The sequence below is a fragment of the Branchiostoma lanceolatum genome, chromosome 3, assembly GCF_035083965.1.
Source record: "Branchiostoma lanceolatum isolate klBraLanc5 chromosome 3, klBraLanc5.hap2, whole genome shotgun sequence".
NCBI lineage: Eukaryota > Metazoa > Chordata > Leptocardii > Amphioxiformes > Branchiostomatidae > Branchiostoma > Branchiostoma lanceolatum.
The window spans coordinates 8,247,305-8,263,536 of NC_089724.1; the positions used below are offsets into that span (position 1 = coordinate 8,247,305).

At 43.4% G+C, this 16,232-nt stretch overlaps 2 protein-coding genes across 3 annotated transcripts; one reads left to right on the forward strand and one right to left on the reverse strand.

Annotated features, from left to right (window-relative positions):
- Nucleotides 1-132: 132 nt before the first annotated feature.
- On the reverse strand, nucleotides 133-5,956 carry LOC136430009 (prostaglandin reductase-3-like). Of its 2 annotated transcripts, none has more exons than XM_066420225.1 (13): nucleotides 5,748-5,956; nucleotides 4,821-4,960; nucleotides 4,129-4,216; nucleotides 3,428-3,523; nucleotides 3,062-3,160; nucleotides 2,902-2,941; nucleotides 2,748-2,776; nucleotides 2,566-2,640; nucleotides 2,349-2,420; nucleotides 2,159-2,220; nucleotides 1,631-1,733; nucleotides 1,101-1,289; nucleotides 133-558 (listed from the first exon to the last, which is right to left on the reverse strand). In XM_066420225.1, exons 2-13 carry the CDS (start codon nucleotides 4,952-4,954, stop codon nucleotides 490-492), a joined length of 1,056 nt encoding a protein of 351 aa, XP_066276322.1. In that variant the 5' UTR covers nucleotides 4,955-4,960; nucleotides 5,748-5,956; the 3' UTR covers nucleotides 133-489. The 2 variants fall into 2 exon arrangements, with proteins under 2 accessions (XP_066276322.1, XP_066276321.1); XM_066420224.1 differs by lacking the exon at nucleotides 5,748-5,956 and adding an exon at nucleotides 5,202-5,331.
- Nucleotides 5,957-6,151: 195 nt separating this feature from the next.
- Nucleotides 6,152-16,232, forward strand: LOC136430006 (uncharacterized). Its single transcript, XM_066420219.1, has 5 exons — nucleotides 6,152-6,468; nucleotides 7,860-8,035; nucleotides 8,859-9,032; nucleotides 9,688-9,784; nucleotides 10,300-16,232. The coding sequence occupies exons 1-5, from the start codon at nucleotides 6,294-6,296 to the stop codon at nucleotides 14,682-14,684; spliced, it is 5,007 nt and encodes a 1,668-aa protein (XP_066276316.1). The 5' UTR covers nucleotides 6,152-6,293; the 3' UTR covers nucleotides 14,685-16,232.

Genomic DNA, 16,232 nt, shown 5'->3' on the forward strand with positions numbered 1-16,232 from the left:
TGACCAGTTATCAATGATCATTTTATTGATAGTAAACTTGTACATGCTATATCTGTACACAAAGCAAAGCACATCAATGTAACATAATGTACAGTAAAGACAGGTTCACACAAAGTATCCATACAAAAGAAGTTGTTTGCAATTTTTATTTTCATACTGCCCCAAAATGATATGGTACAGCTGGGATAAGCTTACAACTGAAAAAAATAAAAGATCATTACAAGCACAATTGCTGAAGTGCCTGTGTATCCGATATACCTTTTTGACAGTCATAATATCTTTATTCTTAGATACCCTTCACTATGAATATCTACAATTCTTGAGAAGAAATGGAATATCATTTGCTATTAATTAAAAAAAGTTAAAACAGTCATAATTTCATTATCAGTCTTCAATATACTACTACTGGTGTCCAAAGTGGTTGTGCTTCACAAAGAATTCAGCACATTAAAGGTTGAATAAAACCCTCTGACAAAACGCAGCTGATTACTACAGCTTGCTGTTTCCTTCTGGGAACTCCACGATGATCTTGCCTTTGCTCTGACCAGTGTAGAGATACTGTGAAACAAAAGAAAGAAATGTTCAGCAGTTAAGTGCATACCTGAAACAAGATGGACGGGACATTTCTGGGGTGTTGCATTCTATTATTCCAACCGTACTGTTAGTACAGGAACAACACTGAACACACGCAGTTTAGAAACACATATTTGCTACTGTATACTTATTTACTGTATACTGTACACATACTGTATACTGTATGCATACTTGATCCTGTCTTACCTGGATGCCAAACCCAGCGCAAGAAAATATCAATCCTGTCGGCAGGGGAATCAATAACATGCCCTGGTGAGAGATTTGGCCCCCTTCCTTTACTTTTGTCCCTAGCAGGCTGGCTAACTTAGGGGTAGGATGCCAATTCTGTGAGCAGGACATATCTTTCTCCCCAAGCCAAAGAGTGTGGTGGATGGGATCAGTATCACCTGGTGCACTATGGGTCTGGCATCCAAGCTACATGCTGTCAGAACTACTATTTCTGTATCTGGTCACCTTTCACATGGATTTCAAAATACAGTCAAGGAAAATGTGATCTCAGAACTCACCTCCACAGCATCAGGTATGGACTGCAGTCCTTTGTTAAAGACGCCTGTCCCAGAGCCCTCCCCCCTGTCCACTTCTGACACCAGGTCTCCAGCATGGTACAGGGACACCAGGCGCTGCAGGTACTCCACCCACAGGCTGGAGTAGTGGAACAGGAAGAACCCACGCACGCTGGCCGACTTGGCTAACAGCTGGAATCACATGCAGTTAGTACGCATGTGTTTATTAATGTCATCCTGAGAACAGCTGGGTGACCTCTTCAATACTACATGTTATTACAAAATTGTAATTCAGAGAACTCTTCTGTAGCATCTGGTTCTATACTTGTCTTCAGCAAAGAATATTTGGAAGTCTAGAGAGAAAAATACTAATTTCTGTACTTGTCCACAGACCAAAAGGTGAATCAATTTATTAACTCTAAAGTTTACCTTATCTCTCAGGGGCTCACATTACAATGTACTTCTTTGCACTGAGGCTACTGTCCAAGTTTGAAACTTACATTTTATAGAGTTAGAACCCACAGCTACTGTACCTTAGGAGGCAGTGTGGCCCCTCCCCTAATGGGGGTGTAGCCTGTGTCAGACTTGTACCCTGTGATGAACCCGATGACGATCAGTCTACCCTTCACAGCCAGCCTGCAAGTCACAATCATAAGGTGGCAATGTTGACTCATGAAGATTCCACACAATCATTCACTCAAATTGTACTCAAATTTTTGACAGTACAACACCGCTGGGATGACATCACGTTATGCAGATAGCACATGTGACTTGGTGAGCAGTGGATCATAAGTAGCAGAAAGACTGGTGTTGCACAGTCAAAAATTTGGGTAAGTCCAATTTTTGTGTTGGAAGTGACAGTTAAAACTTGTTTCAGAATGATTTCTACCAACACAGATGAACTTTCAAGCTAATAATCAAACATGTACATTTGTATGACCTGCACCTGTAAAATGCATGCCTGGCCCAGACACATGATGTTTCTTTTATCATTTCCCATGGTCTTTAATAGTAATCTGAAGGCACAGAAAGAAAACATGAAATAATTATCATGTACCTACCTGTTTACACAGGTGTCAAACATCTGTGCTCCAACAGACTCATAAACTACATCAACTCCTTTCTGTAAACAACAACAACAACAAGTCAGTCTTGGTTAAGAGTAAAAAAAACCCTTCAGTCTCCCTTAGGCTATAACTATACAAGGACTAATGCAACGGATATACAGATACAACATTGTGTTTTACTCACAGGGTATTCCGTCTTCAGAACTTCATTCAAGTCCTCTTTCTTGTAGTTGATTGGACGATCACAGCCAATGCTCTGGAAAAAGTGTAAAAGTAATATAATAAGTAAATATAAGGCAACATGGTTGGGTTTTCTTGCTCAGAATTGAAAGAAGGAAAGAGTCTTGGTAGAGGTAGGATTAGAACACAGTCATCCGTTCACAAATCCATGTCATTCCTACCTTCAGGAACTCCATCTTGGCCTCGGTAGAACATGTCCCAATGACATGGCAGCCTGCTTTCTTGGCCAGCTGTACCTGGAAAAGCCAGATGAAGTATAAACGAGGGGAGTTTTATTCCAGATGTTAGAAACATGTACATACAGTATGTACAACAATGACATGTAAAAAGCAAACAAACTTACTGCAAACTGTCCCGTGCCACCGGCAGCAGCTGTGAAGAACAAAGGAACATGTTAATGTTGACTCTGGAATCAAATGAACTGGCCAGTGGCATATCTAAGAAGTCAGAACAAGTTATGTAAGTTTGAGGAGTTACAAGTTGTCCTGTAATGTTACCTGTAATAAGTACTGTCTCCCCCTTCTTCAAATCTCCAACCTGCAGAAAAACACACAAAAGTCCTATAGCATTAATGGAGGGTTTCTATACCTTAGTTTTTTTACGAACAAAAGCAAAGAAAAACAGATTCTATTTTGTAATGTTCTGAATCTCACTGACCTCGTCAAAGCTGATGGCTGCAGTCAGACCACTGACCATGAGTGGGATGTACTCTGCCTTCAGTGATGGTATTGGGATGGCAAACCTGGACGGCAAAACCTGACCAAGAAATGTCAAGAAATTTAGATATCAAATCTAATACCATAAATCATCATTTATTTATTCACTCAAATCACAATACTCTAATAATATTCTTCAAGAGTAAATTGTATGTATGTTTGTCAGACATTTTGTGATCAATAAGATCTAGTTGAAATTAAATGATGTTAGTGTAAACAATTGAATTGCTATTCTATCTTTAGAATAGCTAGCATGTACTAGTTAATAATAAGGTATTAGCAACAGTATCAAGTGTACGTGTCTCACCTTGTACTCTGAAAAGGCCCCATCATGTAAGTAAGCGATAGGCTGGCCTACTTTAAACCTGGACTCTGCACCTGCAGCAGTCACCACTCCCAGACCCTGCCAGACAACAATACAAGCTCCTGTCAAAGTGCTGTTTGCATTTACTTGATAAATGGTATCTCCACATTGTGTCCTTGGCACCAGGATTTGTATTCACAATTCACAAAAATACTGCTAGTATGTATTGGTGGTACAGCAACATTCCATATTTAGCTTCCTCATGTTCTGTCATAAGGTTGCCTCATTTGCAGACTTTTAGGAGTGCTGAGCAGACATTTATTTTTGGAGGGAGCGCTGATTCATGATTTTCAACATGCTTAGGTTCTCTTATGCTGGGGTAAACTCAGTTTATATCTCGCCCTGCATAAGAGAAACTTTTCCATGTTGAAAATAGTGAATCAGTGCAGCGTCCAAAAATAAACACAGGCGCTCCTAGAAGTCTGCAGAGGAGGCTATCATAAGGCACCTGTGTATATCTACAACTTTATATATATGTGCCATGAATTAAACAAATGGTCATAACTTGCACACAAGTTGTCCCTGCTAGATGAATACACGATATAACATTTCATATAAACTGGAATGAGAGGAAAAAATGAAAGGAATTCTATGACAGATCTTCTGACGACAGCAGCTTTCAGTAAAAATCACTTGCTATTCACCTCAAACCCAATTTGGAATGGAGGCACTTTGGTTGGGTCGTACCTTCCAGCGGAGAAGTTCACATCTGAAGCGTTGATGCCAACAAACCTGCAACAGACATGCTCAAAACAGTCGGCACAGATTGTATTTAATGTTCAACACATGTAGCTACATTTCCTTGACAAACACATCAAATATGTAATAGGATATGCCAAATAGCAGATACTCTGATAAATTGTATTCAGTTGTTTGAGTAGCTGCTATTTGGTGTACACAACAAATAAAAAAAGGGAAGCTTTACACATTAAAGGACAATATTTCTGCAAAATTAAGGTTTTTTGAATTTAGAGCTTTGTATTCTTATTCTAATCCTAGCATCTCATTAAAGCCCATATCTCACTACTGCATCGCAAGGTGCATCGTTAACAGGATTTGTGTTACTCTTGACTAACTATAAAGGGAATATCATGCAAAACGTACAAGTGTGACTAAAAAGACAACAAAACACACGAAGCATAAAAAGATTAATCTTTTATCAATGAAATTCGTTGAGAGTGCTGTCAAATTGCGAGGTCGCAGTCAGGTTGCCAATGTGCCGCGGGTCCAGTGAGATAGGGCTTAAAAAATGTCACATATATGGTGCTATCATACACAGCAATAAATCCATGGTGCACTAGTACTCTTATCTTTAGAAAAAAAAAGATTCATCTACCTGTTCTTGACAACAACTTCCTTGGGACCTGGTATCACCATGGGAACTGTTTCCACGGAGATGGCATTACGGAATTTGGGGGTCAGCGACGACACCATAAGTCTCTGGAATGCTTTTGGGATCTGAGCTGCCATCTTTACCTGCAAGGTAAGGTGGGTTAGGCAGGTTGAATATGGATCATACAACTTTACTACAACAATGTAAACAGTAACACAGTCGTTCTATCCTTAGACCTTGAATAGCAAATGGAAGCAAGGACATTATCCTATATAATGTCCTTGGTGGAGGCTAAGTTGACAACTGGTACCTACACTAAGGCAAACCCTGGAATCCCTAAAACTGTAACAGTTACCTGTGCAACTTAGACTATATCTCAGTTACCTGACTGGGTTCTGTGTCTCCAGACCCACTCATAGTTACTTGACTGTTCACCAGAGACTCTGAAAGCTGAACACAGGGCACTAAATCACCTGTAATGTGACCCTATGTGGACTTTGAGCCTGAAAGTTCAACGACCGCTCGGACAATGGTCTGTATCTCCTTTGCACTGTGATTTAATAATTAAAGGAAAAGTAAAGTCAATAAACAAAACCACGTGGGTAAGGCACCTACCAAGATCTTAAACTTTTGAATGAAACAAACCATTATTTTCTGGCTTGGGGATTCGTTTTAGAGAAACTAGAGTGCGTTTACAGTGTAAGGTAGATGATATCATAAAAGCTTAAAGATGAAGAGGGGGGCGTGTCTATCTGCCAGTGTCCTTTGAAAAAACTGAAATCTGAGCAAAAAGGTAATCACAAAAATGCCCCAATATGAAGAAAATCGGTTCACTGCTAGAAAAATTCCAAATATCATTTGTTTACATGTCAGGACCGGTAACAATCACTGCATCACTACACATGTGCCGGTGTCAAAATTTATACATACCTCAGTTTATTCATGTAGCGTAGACAGCTGTTACGGTGAGTATGGGGGTGTGGGAACGTTTCCGAAGTTTTACCTGCACAACATGACATCGACTCCACGTGGGAGAAAGAGAGACTGAGGGAGAGAGAAGAGAGAGGAAGAAACCAGAGATATCACTGCACAGCTGTGCAGGCAAGGCCAAAGTTTCTGAGTTTCAACTTTGACCCATAGATTAGTCCAATATCTATGAAAGGGGAAATGCTCCTAAACACTTAATTCTCATGTCACACTTAAATCCAAAAGGAAGAAAGCAAGTGTATCATTTATTAAAACAAAACTAGCGGTTTATGACGCAAAATCTTTGTAAGCCTGAGTATACACTGTATCATATTTTGTTAGGAAAATATTGCCCCTATCAATGAGTGGTATGGCATATTCTGACATTTGCTCCCTGCACGGTTGGACGCATGGGGGGTAAATTTTGACTTGTGTCTGGGACAACTCTCCGCGTTATTCCTGTGATTTCAGCCTCTCAAAATCAGCCCAGGCTGATCTGAAGGCTTTAGCATGGTCCCAACAAGAAGTCGCTCGATTTTCGGGGCAGTTTTCTTCTCAACTGTGTCTCTGGCCTGCTTTGTTTACTGTTTTGCCTCCGTCTTCAAGTTGGCTTTGTTTCTTTCCACCGACCTTCTGGGCAAAGATTCTCTGAAACAAGGACCTAGCAGCAGCCTCGATCAAAAAGGTACAACTATTTTGTGTCGTCGATTAATAGAGACGTTTTGTATCATATGTTAACCGTCTGTAAGGCTTGTTGTAGTGTTAGATTACAAATTCTATGAACAATTCCTGAGGCAAAATTCCCTTGTGGCTCCTGTGTGTTTTGGCGTGCCACCAAAAAATAAAGTCGTCTACTAGTGATACTTTTTGAGTGACTGGCGTCTCTTACTGCAAGCAACACATTTATGTCGCAATATCAAGATGCTTGGATATTTATGTCCTTGTTCCAACGTCAAATTTGTCACTGGATGTTTAATTATGGCAGGGACGCTGGAACTCATAATGGCCCCTGCAGGGCATGCGAGTGGGCGTGGCATCGGGTAACACAAAGAAGGGAAGCGTCCCCACAAAACTAGGACAGCTGTCGGCCAGGCTACTGTTGTCAGTAGTTGTCTAGCATACCAGCTTTGTTTGGGTTCTTCCAGTGGAAAGTCCCCATGATTTCCCTGATAGTGGTCCTGTTTACAAAAAAGTTTTTTTCCCACTGTACTGAAATTTTTCAACTGAAGAAAAAGAAGAATTAAGCTCCATTTCAATAGTTGGTATATAAAACCTCCTTGGTATATGTCACAGTAAAGATTGCGATTCAGGACAATCAGCGATTGTCCTAGGACAGATTGCGATCGCAATATGTACTAGTAGAATTGCCGATTATCCTAGGAGTCGGACAGACGTAGGACAATCACCGATTGTCCTGAATCGCAATCTCTACTGTGACATATACATGTAGCTGACGAGTCTATGTCATCCTCTTAACAATGAAGTCTGATAGATTTGATGCATTTCGCCATCCATTGCTAATATCTGCAAGGAGTTTCATAAGAATATTAGGATACAATTAGTCATCTCCCTAACTTCATCCGAAGTGTAAGTGCACGTCCACAGTGTACGAGTTAAAATACATTCCTACAAGTTCAAATTTATTACTAGTACTTTAGATCTGTATTCAATCGGTTATGATTTCGTGGTCGACTCCAGCTCGGACATGTTGTAAGGGATTGCATTCGTCATTTCGGATGGTGACGTAAAGCCAGCGGCCCCGTGTATGAGGGAGCTTCGGGCATAAACCTCAAGTCAAGCGTCAAACCTCTGTACGTAAAAGAACCCAACACACTTAAATCGAAAAGAGTGAAGGTGACCCGGTGTGCTTGGCCAAAAACGCGAGCCGTGCCGAGGCTGCATTGCTATACCACTAGCTACTTGAAAAAGCATCATGCTTCACAATCACATCAATTGACTTTTATTGAGGATGACTGCTTTACCTTACCTAACTGGTGTACGGATATCCTTCCTGTCATCAAAAGCAAAGGTCAGCTGATTACAGCTTTAATTTTTCTCCTCCTTCTCCCTTTACAGATGGAGATGGTGACTTCCTGTCCAACCCTCTGGTTCAGGATGTGGGCCTCCTACTGCTGTTCCCTCTGCAGCACCTCATCATGACCTCATGGCTGTTCAAACGTCTGCTGTCAGCTGTTCGGCTGGATGTTGTGGAGCGATCGCTGTACGTGGCATCCACTGGACTAGTGTTACAGGTCAGTTACTGATGGATTTGTTTCTCCATGGTTGTGTTTGAGCATTTTGTTCTGATTTCGCTGGCTGCATCAACACTATCACAAAACTGCAGTTACCGGGAAACAGAGGTCGTGGTAGACCAAAGAAATCTTGGATGGAGTGCGTCAGGAAGGATATGAAGGTGTGCGGCCTTACCAGCGTGGACCCGCTGGACAGAGCCGCTTGGAAGCGTGGTGTGAAGACTAGCCGATGGCTGTCCACCCGTGTCAAGGAACCCCGCAGCAGTATAATGAAAAACTGGATACTACATACATGTACAACTATTACACACATCTTGATTCATGTTCACACATGATAATTCACACTTTTGAGTTCCATGTCCACACATGAAATTTTCAGTTTCCTTGTGTATGTCACATTCATGCTGTAGTACAATATATGTCTATTTATAGGCATTTGCATGCTCAGGGTTGGACAAGTTTCAAAAATTCACTTGCCCTATTGGGCAAATACATGAACATAAAACAATCCACTTGCCTGAACCAACTTTTCACCTGCCCTAAAATTTGAAAGACATTTTTCTATGCACTTTCAGTTGTAGCAAGGGAATTCTTTTATTTTTCAGCAGTTAAGTAATCAAGTGATCAAGACAAAGTTGTAGACGTGGGGCTGAAGATATATTTCAACAAGGGTATTCTTTATTTACTTAAATGTAGGGCATCCAAAAATTACACTAGCCCGAACTGCAGTATCACTAGCACTGGCCCTGGTCCAATCCTGATGCTGTAGCTTAAGTTTTGCTTCTTCCATTGAATTAACAATGACACATTTTTACACTAATAGGTAGCCATAGACAACTGGAAGGCTGTTGGAGAGTCGGACCCCTTCTGGGACTTCCCTGTGAACACGAGCCAGTTCCTGTGGTTGGTGTTCACCCTGGTCCACATCTTCGGCTGGCTGTCCATCTCAGGCTCTGCCGTCATCCTGGACTATCCTGAGATGATGGGAGTCAAACAGGTAGGTGTAATAAAATCATCATTCATTTGGTAATAGGAAAGTCAGGTGCAGCCTTAGTCTGTATAACACAAACTCCAGCTGTCCGGGGATTTCTGTCCCCTCCCCGCGGTTACAGGAGCTTGATTGAGTTCAGGCTTGTGCAGCCTAATTTCCAAGCAGATCTAATGGTGGCAAAGACAGTACCCAACTGGCAAAAGTAGTTGGGTGGCTATTAAAAATCCTTTTGCTAGTTGGATATGGTCTTTGCCACTGTTACATCTGCTTGGAGATAAGGTGTAGCCTAGGTCATGTTGGTCATGCTCATAGCTGGCGAATATGCAGGGAACAGTTAAACACACAGGATGTTACACAAATGATGTTGCACAGTGTTGTTATCTTCTGTTGCTTTTGCTCAGAATCTAGGAGAGTACATGTACTAAAGTGTTTATTTAGAGAAAACTGCTGAATATATGGTCTCCAAGCAGATGTTGGTTGGCCAAATTGTTACTTTTTCCTAGCTCCTGTTTCTGCTTTTATTTTATGTCATGTTTGGTACTTGATAAACAACAGTGACCTGATGTTATCTAAAGATAAGTTTCTAATCTGAGAGTTTCTAACTTTCTTGTGAATACATCTTCTAATCCTGGCCCTGTTTTTATCTATTCTTTCTTTGAAGGCTTATTACTATGCCTTAGGGCTGGATGACCCTCTGAGCATCAAGTCTGAGAGTGTGCGACAGTTCTACAGCAACAATAGACTCCCCATCTTCACTGGTAAGATATATCAATTATGATACAACATTAACAAATTGTTAAAGGTAGATTCAATTCAGTTCAGAGTTCTGGTATAAAACCTGGTGCTCCATTTCTTTGCTTTAGTCACTGACAGAAACACATCAGATGCAGTTTCAAACATATGACTGTTTCAAATCATGAGTAATTTTTTTTTTGGTGTAAGAGGATTTGTAAGTCTACCTCTTACAATTTGAATGTATACAAATCTTTTCAAACTATAGCAGTAAGGTTTATGATAAGTTTGTGTGGCGTTTATTTCGCGTTAGGGCGAATATGGAGTGTTCGCAGTGGTTTTAAGTCCGCATTTGAAACAATAGTAGCGCTACAATCATTGGCAGGCAAAAAGGTTTGCGATGGTTTTGAGTTTGTGCTGAAGAGTTCATAGCAAAAAACGCGAACATAAAACCACAGCAAACATTTCTGCATTTACAGTAATTATCTACTGTATGTATCAATGTCACATTTTGTTGACCCATTACTAATGTGTGCCACAGGTGTGATGATGGTGCTGTGGCTCATCCCGTGCATGACCCTTGACCGGTTGGTCCTGGCGGCGTTCTGGACCCTCTACCTGCTGCTGTGGCAGAGCCTGTCCGTTACCGACTACGTCTACATGTGCATCATGCTGGATCGCAAGAGGGAAGCCCTGCGCGCGCGTCTCACCATGCCCAGCATCCTCTTCTTCCTCCTGAGGACAAGTCTGATCGTAGTGACACTTGCGTGTGTTGCCATTGTGCTGTATCTCATCACCTGTTTGTACACATGGCTCCTCGTGCCCATTGTTATACTATCTGTGTTTACTCTGTTTGCTCTGTATCATGCCATCACAAATTCAGGGTCTTCACAAGGGTTATCAACATATTTGGCTGAATCCGTTGTTATACTAGTCTCGGCTGCTGCTCTTGCCCTAGGAGTCTTGTACCCTCAGTTTTGGCCAGCCTTCTGGGCCGGGGTTGCTCTACTCTGGTGTGTAGCGAAGAGTGCAGGGTCCTCCCTGTCAACACAGGTCATCGTCCTGCTGTTGTCAGGCGGGGCAGCTGCGTATCTAGGGGTGTACTACCAGCTGTGGTGGGCTGCCGTGTGGGTGGGAGTCTCAGTGCTGGGCTTCCTGGCAAATCAGGCAGGGGTCTCTTTTTCAAATTCAGGCTCCACCTCCCCAGCGGCTGGTGTTTTGACCCTTGCTTCTGTAGGGTCGGCTCTACTGGGATATCTGTATGGCCAGTGGATCCCAGCTGCAGTGGTGGCTGCCGTGGTGGCTCTACTGCTACTGAGGCAGTTTGGAGCCAGAGTCTCTGGTGTTTCGCTAAGAGCCTTGTCGCTCCCAATGGCTGCCTTATTCACTCTTCTCTTGCTTACAGCTCTAGTGGCATCCGTTGCCGTGGGCATTCTCTATGGTGACTGGATACCGGCAGGTGTTGCCGGGGTTTTAGCTGCAGGAGCTCTTGCCAAACAGCACGGTCTCACATCCACGCCCGAGTTGTCTTCGACGACCGTTCTACTCTCCCTTGCTGGGGCTTCAGCCGTGGCTATCGGTGTTCTGTACAGTGAGTGGATCCCTGCAGCAGTAGTGGCTGCAATGGCAGTAGCTGCAATTGCAAAGCAGCGTCAGTGGGTCTCACTCCCCGAGAGGTCGTCTGGAGGAATTGCGTTGCCATTATTGCTGCTCGCAGCTGTTGTTGGTACTGTAGCTGTGGGAGTTATGTATTCCCAGTGGATTCCTGCTGCAGTTGCTGGCACATTGCTTGGTGTGTATGGTGCTGGACAAGTTGTTTCTTTGTCCTCTGACTCAGCAGCTTCTTTAAAGACTGTCCTGCAGTCCCTGGTGCTTCTGGTTTCTGTAGTTGGGTCAGTAGCCTTAGGAGTGTTGTATGCACAGTGGATCCCAGCAGCACTCGTGGCTGCACACATCTTGGCTATGTATTGGTTTTGGCCATATTTCTCACTTCCCTCTGCCAGTACACTTTCTTCCAAGAAGGTTATGCTGTTTCTGTTGCTGCTGCATTCAGCTGCTGCATCAGTAGCAGTTGGGGTGTTGGTTGGACAGTGGATCCCAGCAGCGGTTGTTGGTGCAATCTTTGCGTTATGTGTTGTCTATCAGCTTGGACAGTCCCTCTCACTTCCCTCTGCACCTTTAAAGCTAGCATTGCCAGAACTTTCTCTATTGCTCGCCCTTGTGGGGACTACACTGCTTGGAGTTTTGTACTCCCAGTGGATTCCCGCTGGTATTGTCGGTGTGATGGTCCTTGGCTACTTTTTAAAAAACTCCGGACTAGGCTCCTCTCTCCCTGAAATGTCTGCAGTGTCTGTGGGAGGTTACCTGCTACCCCTCATACTGCTGCTGGCTGCAGGAAGTTCCGCAGTTCTGTGGGTCCTCTACAGCCTGTGGATCCCTGCAGCCATCGTTGGTGCGCTTGCTGGTGGTTACCTCGTCAAGCAAAGTGGTGCACTGGAGTCACTTCCTTCGGTGGCTGTGGCCTCCAGAGCATCTGTGCTGCCAATCTTACTGCTCATCGCTGCTGTAAGTTCTGTTGCAATTGGCGTTTTGTATGGCCAGTGGATACCGGCTGTGGTTGCTAGCGTCGGTGTAGTTGGCTACGTGGCCAACAAACGTGGTCTGACCCTCCCATCCCCATCAGGTGCATCTCTGCTCCAGACTGCACAAGCTGGGATGCATGTCCTCATCCCCGTGGCTGCTATTGCAGTAGGGGTTGTGTACAGAGTGTGGATCCCTGCTGGGATTGTTGGAGTCCTGTTTGTGGTCCACAGTGCTCGTCATTTTGGGCTGACTCCAAGTCTTCCTGCCTCATCTGCTGTTCCATACATCCCATTGCTCCTCCTGCTTGCACTTGCTGGATCCTTAGCAGCAGGCCTTCTGTATAGCACTTGGATCCCAGCTGGATTTGCTGGGGGTCTTACAGCAGGCTATATGATCAAGAGAAGTGGGCTCACAGCCTCACTGCCCTCTCTGCCTAATCCATCTCTGCCTGCTCTCTCCACCGTCCCATTCTCTGCAGTTGTGCTCCTGGTTTCTGCCTCGTCTGCCATTGCCATAGGAGTTCTGTATGCCCAATGGATTCCTGCAGGGATTGTTGGTGTCCTGATGCTTGCTTACATAGCCAACCAGAGGGGGCTTTTCCAATCTGTTCCATCAATTTCGCGCGAACAGCTGCCTAGCTTCCCGTATCGGCCTGTAAGCCTGTTTCTTGGGGCTGTCTGTTCTCTTCTTGCCAGTTCTCTTGCCAGCTCTGATTCTGCATCTCTTTATGTACCATGGATACTAGCTGGCATTGTTGCTGCTGTAGTCGTGGGGTATCTTTCTTGGAAGTACCTCCTCCCTGCAGTATCGCAGAAATCCCTTCTTCCTGTTCCCAGGGGTGCTGTTATCCTGCTGCTTGGAGCTGCAGCAGCTTTAGCTGCAGGCATTCTGTATGCCCAGTGGATTCCTGCAGGGATTGTTGGTGTCCTGATGCTTGCTTACACAGCCAACCAGAGGGGGCTTTTCCAATCTATTCCATCAATTTCGCGCCAGCAGCTGCCTAGCTTCCCATATCGACCCGTTAGCCTGTTTCTTGGAGCTGTCTGTTCTGTTGCTGCCAGTTCTCTTGCCAGTTCTAGTGCTGGAGCTCTCTATGTACCATGGATACTAGCTGGCATTCTTGCTGCTGTAGTCGTGGTACTTTCATGGAAGTACCTCCTCCCTGCAGTATCGCAGAAATCCCTTCCTCCTGTTCCTAGGGGTGCTGTTATCCTGCTGCTTGCAGCTGCAGCAACTGTAACTGCAGGAATTCTGTATGCCCAGTGGATTCCTGCAGCAGTTGTTTGTGCTCTTGCTGCGGTCTTTGCCACTGTTAAGTTGTGGCCAACAGCTCCAACCCTTGCAGCTATACCACGACCAAGCCTTTCATATCCATCCCTTGCAGTTGGCAGTCTAACTTTGGGCAGTGTGAGTGCTGTAGCAATTGGGGTACTGTATGCTCAGTGGATCCCGTTAGGGGTATTTGCTGCTCTAGGAGTGGCTTACATACTTGGTCAGAAAGGAGTCTTTGCCGAAGTTCCAAAACTGACACCTAAATTCTCCCTCTCGAAAGATGTTCTCATCCTTGTCATTGCAACTGTAGCCTGTCTGCTGCTTGGCTACTTCTATGACCAGTGGTGGTCAGCCATTGCAGCAGGTGTAGCAGTTTTATGGTATGTGACAAGACAAATGGGAATCGGTGCCTCTCTGTCTAACCTGACCCTACCCAAGCCATCCTTGCCCAAACTGACCATGTCCCGAGCCCTGGCTGAAGTGAGCTTGCTCTCAGTAGCCACTGTGTCCTCCGTTCTTCTGGGTGTCTTCTATGGGCAATGGATTCCACTTGCCTGTGCAGGGATAGCAATAACATGGTTGGGCCTCAGGCACAAAGGAGTCCAGGTATCTCTACCAGCTAGTCTCCAGCTAGGTCCATTGGCCCAGTCTCTGCTTGCAACCTCACTCATCTCTCTCTCTCTGGCTGTGCTGTTCGAGGCCTGGTTGATTGTGTGGGCAACCTTGGTTGCTCTTGCTGTGATTGTTGTGTCAAAGGCTACCAACCTGGTCTCTTACATCAAGTCGATCGAAGTGCGCACTCTACTGTCTACACTGGGCACACATCTCAGAGGGGCGTACGTCTGTGCCTCTACTATGGACGTCCTGAATGGCAGTCTGTGGTACGAGAGGCTCTCGCGGTACGCGGTGGTCGTCGGGATGGTTCTGGCATGCCTCGCTGTGGCGTGGCGCTTCTCGGCGCTTGAGATGTCATTGGTACTCGTGGCCCTGTTGTTGACCGCACAGGTGGCTGATCACTACAGGTGGGGGACAGATGGGGTACGGGTGGCAGCAGAGCAGGAAACACAGTGAAGAATCTTTCCTGGTTAATCGTTCATTCATTCAGGAAAACAGAAGGCAAACCAATTTTACTTTTACATCGAATTAATTGACTTTTTACAGTGTTTTTTCAAACCTTTCATACTGATACAACCTATACTATTTTCCACCTCTCAGAATGAATGATGAAATATAAGTCCACAGCTGGGCAGTCCACAGCTGGGCAAAAAAATTACATTTTCTACCATTGATAATCTTGATGAAACCTCACACAAATTTTTGGATAGTAAAAGTGAAGTTGGTTTGACTTTCCACTTTCAGACCAACATGTTTCACTCTCAGGGCATTAACTGTTTAACATTGCTTCTTGCAGTTTGATGAGTTTTTATCATATTCCATAAAAGTTCATTGTCTGTATTGAAACAAGGAAAGGACATGATAAGCCATTTTTTTACAAATGTGGTGATGGCATGGTTTTAGTACATTTTATACATCTATTAGAAGTACCCAGTACCTTTTTAAAACAGTGAAGCGTTATGATGTGGTATATATTTATTGGTGGCATGAATCTTGGTGCATGGCAGCTGTAGTAAATAAGAGTCTATTTTGGGAAGACTATTTATCTAGTAGGCATTTGTAGGTTTTTAATGTGGGAAGTGTGTATAACTATAAGTGTATCTCAATACTTGAATATTGCAATGCTAGAAAATAATCTAGAGACTGTTTAAAAGTAGGAAAATGTGATGTTTGGAAAATGGTGTGCAAGTCAACAATTGTTGTCTTTTAGAGAGGGATTATGTAAATATAGAATGGCAACAGCTGTATTAGATGTTTAAACAACAAGCATAATTTTGTATGAAACTCTTATCTTGCATGAAAATTGTGTCTGTAGAGGTAACTGTTTTTACACCTGAAAGCCATCAGGCTTTTTACGGTATTTTACAGTGTTATTCATCCTGTATTAGTTTTACCAAATATAATATTAAGAATTTTACATCTCAATATGGAAAGGCTGAGTAAACTTTTTTACAATGTAATTTTGACTGTTTTAAAATATTTCATACTGATAATCACTTCTCAACATGGACCAGGTCTGTCTTTTTTAAAACTAAATATTACCTGTATATGAAGCATTTCCACAATCATGCAACTACTTATCTCACCGTGGTTAGATTCTTACATGTCTGTCAGATAGTGAGGTCCCACAAGTCGCAAGATCTAATCCAGGTCTTTTGAAATATCAATTTTCATGTGATGTACTAACTAGGTTTTAAACTAACCCATGAGATATATGTGAGAAAAATGGAAAAGTTGATCTTCAAAAATTAATAGTAATTTGTACAAAATGGAAATGCAGAACCAAAGGAAAAAAAAATTGCAGCAATCCCCACCTATTCTTCATGGACCCTCCCAAGCCGGGGCAATATCTCAGATAGTATTGACTGTCTCCATGGATCACTTTTTTGTACCTTTGTATTGTTTATTTATTAATTAATAAGTACTAACATTGTTCTATATCCATCTACTGGTTACTGTAACAAGTATCTGGTGTGAAGTACATTATATGATAATACCTGACAA